At 35.8% G+C, this 6,588-nt stretch overlaps 2 protein-coding genes across 2 annotated transcripts; both read right to left on the bottom strand.

Moving 5' to 3' along the window:
- Positions 1–933: 933 nt before the first annotated feature.
- LOC114077342 lies at positions 934–2,401 on the bottom strand. Its single transcript, XM_027917236.1, has one exon. It carries the CDS (start codon positions 2,000–2,002, stop codon positions 1,181–1,183), a length of 822 nt encoding a protein of 273 aa, XP_027773037.1. The 5' UTR covers positions 2,003–2,401; the 3' UTR covers positions 934–1,180.
- Positions 2,402–2,678: 277 nt separating this feature from the next.
- LOC107020842 (zinc finger protein CONSTANS-LIKE 14-like) lies at positions 2,679–6,171 on the bottom strand. Its single transcript, XM_015221355.2, has 4 exons — positions 5,188–6,171; positions 4,033–4,233; positions 3,295–3,557; positions 2,679–3,181 (listed from the first exon to the last, which is right to left on the bottom strand). Exons 1-4 carry the CDS (start codon positions 5,989–5,991, stop codon positions 3,079–3,081), a joined length of 1,371 nt encoding a protein of 456 aa, XP_015076841.1. The 5' UTR covers positions 5,992–6,171; the 3' UTR covers positions 2,679–3,078.
- Positions 6,172–6,588: the final 417 nt, after the last annotated feature.

Genomic DNA, 6,588 nt, shown 5'->3' with positions numbered 1-6,588 from the left:
ATATATATATATAAAGGATTATTATTGTGTTAATGAGTGCAAGTGTGTCACCATGTGTGTTGATAATATTTCAATAATAGTCATATATATTTGAATTTATTTAAACATTGAATTAAGATTTTTCTCTCTTAATATCTTTTGATATTTATTTTTATCAAATTTCTAAGTAAAATTATAATGTAATTATTAGCAAAATTAAAATGATTTTTTATGAATTGCTATGAGTTATAAACTTTTTGTTACTATATTGATTGCCAAATAACAATTAACTTTAGTAAATAAATGTTGTTCATTTTTGTTAAAGTTTGTTTACAACTTATATGCGAATTATTTTTTAAATTTTTACCAAAAGAACTAAGAAGACAATGAAATTATTTTAGTAATTAGAGCCAAAGGTAGAAATTCAAATAATGCATCGAGGCAAAAACCAAAATTACTAAAAGGTATTTGAGGGTTTTCATGGGACGAAAACTTTTTCTTCATTGAGTTATCTGAATATAAGATCAACATTAAGATATTTCACAACTCAAATATAGTACATACAAATATTCATATGAATTTTTAAACTTAAGTAGTCAATGATAGGAGATATACACACAAAGTGTGTGTTCAGAAATTAGTATATATATAAAGACTAGAAATGTTGAATAGAGATATATTGTAAATGAAAAAAAAATTGATTGATTACCTCCATTGCAAGGATTTTAAATTGCCAAATGTTGGTGGGATCGAGACGCTCAATTGATTGTTAGCCAATCTTATCAATTTTTCCCTAATGCATTAGACATTTCTCCACTGATCGAATTATTCTAATCTTTTTGTATTAGAAATTAAAAAGAAATAGCTAAAATTTTCATGGGGAATTTGCTAGATGAGGGACAAGAGAGTCCAGCAGCTCCTAGGTTCCTCATTTGAATAATTGTAGTGTTAGTGTACAAAATTTCTGCATGTCGGATTAGCCAAAAATAGTGTATTTTTGGAGATTCCTACACAGATGCGATATTAAAAGTGAAGAGTCCGTGCGACTTAGCTTTAGACTACGGTCAAACACACATTATTACTTACAGTTTATACTCATATTCCTGTAACTAATTATCTAGAAAAATATAAAGAGACGACGAATCAATTTGACACACAGAAAGGCTACTATGATCTTGTATATATTTTTGACATTTTTATCTTACATGGCATCGTTATTTCTATACAAAACCGCGCCTCGCATTGGCCAGCCTACTTCTTGAAGGTCCATCGCCACAGGCTTCACAACACAATAGCCATTTCTTGAACAAGAGCTCTGATTCATCTCTATCGAGTTGCGTCCACCACATCCCGTCACCGTTCCTCTTGATGATCTCTTTTTCTCCATCTCGTACCTTTCTGCTCTTCTCCTCAGGCTTTGCCTTTTGACAACTGCACTCATGATTCTATCCTTATTATGCTTTCTGTGCACTGACATTGAAATTGGCATGGCATCAAGTCCCATTAGCTTTGCTACTACTCCTGGTTTACACCAAATCACTCTCTCTCCTGCTATTGTCGAGGGCATGTTTTGAGTTTCACTACTTTTCATGTCCATTTTGCGGTTGCAATTTCTTGCATTGTTTAGTAAAGGAGACATGTCACGGAAAGAAGACCTATACATGGCATCTTTGCCATCAAGAGAGAATCGGGGATACTGATTTAACGCGGCGTTCCTAGCTGTTCTTAGTATGTCAGAACTATTGACACATGACATTCTGTGTTGGACATGCGGCCCATATTGGTTCAGCTTTGCCATTTTCTCCTCCATGTCTAATTGGAGCAACATCTCCTCCAATGTTGTCTGGCTTCCTCCCCTTATATCCATGGTGTAATTATGAGATGAAAGTGCAGGACGAGCAGAGGCTGTGGTTTGATAATTGAGAGTGGAAGTAGACGTGTCGTTATTACAGAAGCTTTTAAAGCCTTTCTTCATCTTAGCTCCCATAACATTTTTCAACTGAAAGAAAGATAAGTCTTTCATGATTCACCAAGCTAAGGGATTTTGAAATGAATGAATGAGAACATAAACATAAGTAGAAGTAGTTTAGTTCATAAAGAAAGACATGTAATGCAAGGCGTGACTCAAGTAAATAGGGAGCGGTGTTTGGTTGTTTTCTAAGCCTTAAAAGCATTCACATGATAAAACAGCTTAGCCTTCACAAGACCTCTCAGGATAAAGTTATATAAGGCATGATATCAACCCTTTCTACATCATTAAATGAGAACCGTCCATCACATAACAAAATTTTCTTTAATCTATTTGCACCAATACTCAATGATTAATCACATCCAGTTGACATACAGAAACTCTTAGGGTCGTTTGGTTTGAAGACAAGATCCAAGGAATTTCCCGGCTTTGATAAATAAATCTACTTCGATTATGTTTCCTCATCGTTTTCTCTATTCCTTTCCGGTTATTGGTCGCTCACCATGACCAATTTGAGTCTTGCTTTGAAGATAAAGATAAAATTTGAGTAACATAAATGCAAGATACTCCAGTCTTGACACCAAACATAATACAATATCGTACAAGAAAACAATTGGTTACAACAGTATCAACTTATCAGCATGTAAAATAACTACTTAACATCAGCTTTCCAGAAATGTTGGAGGAAAGGAAACATAAAGGAAATGAAGAGGGGAACTAACAGGTGTTGAAGGGATTTTAAACTGTGTTTATTAGCAGCTAAAGTCAGCAAGAAATTGATCACTTGGATCTCAATAGAGTGAACGTATGTCACTAAAAAAGACACTAAGTGACATGTATTGCCAGAGGGAGAGTGAGTTGATTGTACCTACACTATCCACTTCCAAGACTTATCTCAAAAAGCTGGCTCCCCGGTGAGGGATCTAGCCACAAACCTAATTGATGATCAAGGTTGTATGTGCAAGCACTTAATATATAACCAGAAGCAAAACGCGTGACTAGAATATTAACTAACAATTGGTGCCACAGATAGCATCAAAGCAAACCTAAGTTTACAAATATCAGGTAGACTAAGAAATATATACACACAGAGACAAAAAGATCCTTATCCTCAGCCATTCAACAGGTACTCAGCCATCTGGAGATTCATTAGCCTTCACAAATCGACCCTTAACTCGCTTTCTAGTATCGGCTCTGGCCTTCCTCGATTCATATCGAATGTGCTTATCATATCTGGACATCACAACCCACGGACTCAGAGATGCAACAAAGCCAGGATATAGGGACAAACTCAGAGGCAACTAGGGATAACTATGCTGAAAGGAAAACTAAAAGAGATAACCTACCTTCGTGTTTTCTTCTTCTCCTTATAACGTTGCATTGCATTTCCTCTGTTCTTTGCCAGAAGCTCCATATCAGCCTTGACTGTTTCTTCACCAGTGTTGTCACCTCCCACAACAATGCTTTGGTCCATGAAGTTGAGATCTGTAGATACTCCACCGCATTTCGGCTTTACACAACCTAAGTCAGATGAAGTCTTTATTCTTGGTAAATTGTTGCTCTCAGATGTCGCTGGCCCCTGGCTTGCTGCTCGGTTATTCGAATTATTCTGCAAGGCGATAAGCAAGTTAATTTTTCGGGTTCAGGAGGAAGACATCATTGTATCATACATTTTAAAGTGTCAGCTTATTGGCAGTTCACTTGATGGAACCTCCAATTGTCATCGATTCATGAAGGTGCTGACCAGAGAATTTAAGAGTTTATTACAATTGGTATGCTCATATTCAGGTTAAAGGCGCAGCATTATTACTTGTGCATCATCCCTTTGCTGGAATTTAGAATTTGTGAAGCTAATATATATATATATATATATCCGATTCCTCAACACACAAAGGAATCCTCAATATTCCTCCAAAACTGAACAAAAGAAATGTGAAGTTGGTAAAAGAAGTTTCTGATGTCACTTACAAGTACAAGTGCGAAGAATTAATGCCACAATCATTGATTTATGGGATTAAAACTATGCATATTGAGTTCAACTAAACGAAAAAGAAAATCAAAATTAACGCGTGGCTAGAGCTTACACTGAAGGCTGTCATATCATCATGGACAACGGAGCAGTTAATGCCTGAGAGTCCTAATACTTTTGAAGTTGCTAATGATGTTCCTTTTATGAGTTCACCATAGCTTTTCATCATGCACGCCATGTCGCTCTCACTGTAATCTGCTTCCAATGAGCTAGACTGTTCATGGCTCCTCAACTGCCCCAGATTAAAATCCCATATCTGAAGAAACAAATACAAAAGGCAATGTACACAATCAGAACAATTGCCAGAACTGGATCAAAGATGTTGCAGAGGAATGAAGCTTGTACCTTTTCAGGTACGTAAAGATGGTACAAGATGAAGTAAATCTCTTCCTTCTAAGTTTTTCTAGTTCAAAAATTCAAAAGCATAATTCTCCCACACTAATTGTTACTTTTTAATCTTGTTGCAGGTTTGTAAAATCCAAATACATTTTGCAAGAGAAGATTAAAGTGGAATAATTGATTTTAACAGCTCAAAGATAGTTCTCAATATCATTCTCCTAAAATGGAAATAGAAAATTTTCTTAACACTGAGTATTATTAAAATTCAACACCATAGTATTATGTACCTTTTCTCTATTTGTAGATCTAGAATATTACCAACTCACAATCTGAAAAACTAGTCAGAAAAGGAAATTAGGCATGCTGCCTGTACATATTTGACATAACTACATCCGTTAGTACAAAAAACTTGTGTTTCCAACCTCCAACCCCCTATCCCCAACATTCCAATATGATGGAAGTCACCTCTACTTTTTAGATGTGCACTGGAAACAAATCAAGCTATCACAAGTTTCTTTCACATCTCAAATGTACTCGAACGTCACTAAACACAATGATGAAATAGGCTTATAATCTCTTCTTTCTCAATTCAATGCATCATCATACTTGCAGATCCATGTGAATGCTCTATATCAATCATATCACTATTAGTATGAAGAAATCCCGAGTTCAACTAAAATTCGATAGACAATGCAAAGAAAGCAGTTTTATCCTACTCTGCATAACACTTTCCACATTTAAAACAAAATAGTAAAATGTATAGAACAATTCGTAATGAGACAACAGAACTGGCCACAATTGCACTTCTTTGGGCCATGCAAAATGTCCCAACTATGAGTGAATAGCACCGTGAAAATGCCTAGAAGAATACCTGAGTGTTTTGATCAAATGAATTCCCCCTCCACAAAATATTCCGTTCCACCATTTGGTCACTGTCTTTCGGATTATGAGGCATAATCGAAGAGGTAAATGGCACATTTTGCGGCTGTTGCTGCTGAGGCTTCTGAGTGACACCATCCATGATCGAAACATTAATATTTCCCTGCCAATCACTAGTGGCATTAGGTGTCTTTGGAACCAAATCTTCAGCTCCAGCTCCAGCTCCAGCTCCAACCCCATCAGCCAAATCTCTCTTGAATAGCTCAATTAATTGTTTGAATATGACTTGTTTCTGCTTGCCACAAGTTGGAGTTTGTTTGGTGGAGTAAATAGCAGAATTAATAGCGCTAGGTACCATTAAATCCTGCAACAAAACAGAAGAAGGAGGAGCATCCTTAGACATCCAAGAAGGATACTCCAAAACGGTATGCTGCTGATGTAGTTTTTTTGACTCAATATCCAAACCCCAAGCTGAAGCAAGGTCAGAAGCAGAAGGACATCCAGAAAACCCTTCAACAGGACTCCGATCGTGTGCACCAGAAACTGCACAACTTCCATGAGCATCCCAATCACATTCTTGACAGAGTACAAGTTTGTCGGTATCACAACGAATAGAAACAGGTTCAGAGCCACAATTATCACAGATCTGAGAACGAAGATGCTTCTTAGAAAGAGCGTTAGCTGAATGAACAAGTTGGTCACAAAAAAGACAGAGCTTAGCTGTATCAGCTCGGCAGTAAAGGACGGCAATCTGCTGATTGCAGAAATCACAGGGACGGCTTTCCCCGGGACTCATTATCACGATTCAAAGTACTAGTGAATCTTGATGATTGTTGTTCTAAGATATATCCAGAAATGAAATGGACAGAGAAGACTACCAAAATCACCTTTCTATTTTTTAGGGTTGGAATGTGAAAATATCTTTGTGAACTTTTTGCTGAACTGGCATACTCTTCTGACTCAACCAATCTTTTCAAATAATTATTATTTCCTCGGTTCTATTTTATATAACAACTACTATTACTGTTCAATGTACAACTTATACGATACCAACGTGGGGCCACATCAAATCACTCGTATTGAATTAATTAATTACAGAATTAGTATTAATAATAGATAGAGAGTCGCGTAATCTTTTTTTCTAGAAAGAGAGATGCAATATGACCACTCTTCTACCATTTGCATTATCAACTCTCTCTTTCGACCCTTTTTTATAGTCAATTGATAATTTGAGTAATAAATTTATCAAAATAATAGGCTATGTGGTAAAGTTATTATAAAAGTATAGGTTAATAGATGAAATATTATTATTAAATAATAAGTAAAGATAAAATGATATGAAAATATTAAGATAACAATATGATCACACCAAATCGATTATTATATAAAATAA

This window comes from Solanum pennellii, chromosome 5 (assembly GCF_001406875.1).
Source record: "Solanum pennellii chromosome 5, SPENNV200".
Classification (NCBI taxonomy): Eukaryota; Viridiplantae; Streptophyta; class Magnoliopsida; order Solanales; family Solanaceae; genus Solanum; species Solanum pennellii.
Note: the sequence above shows the minus strand (reverse complement) of the source record. Positions and strands in the feature narration are given on the sequence as shown.

Excerpts from the sequence above, each read along its gene's own strand:
- LOC114077342 (XM_027917236.1), bottom strand. The coding sequence starts at position 2,002 with ATGAAAGACTTATCTTTCTTTCAGTTGAAAAATGTTATGGGAGCTAAG.
- LOC107020842 (XM_015221355.2), bottom strand. The coding sequence starts at position 5,991 with ATGAGTCCCGGGGAAAGCCGTCCCTGTGATTTCTGCAATCAGCAGATT. Across the intron at positions 4,234-5,187 it reads CATTTGATCAAAACACTCAG|ATATGGGATTTTAATCTGGG; the intron begins GTATTCTTCTAG and ends TTGTTTCTTCAG. Across the intron at positions 3,558-4,032 it reads ATGATATGACAGCCTTCAGT|AATAATTCGAATAACCGAGC; the intron begins GTAAGCTCTAGC and ends ATCGCCTTGCAG.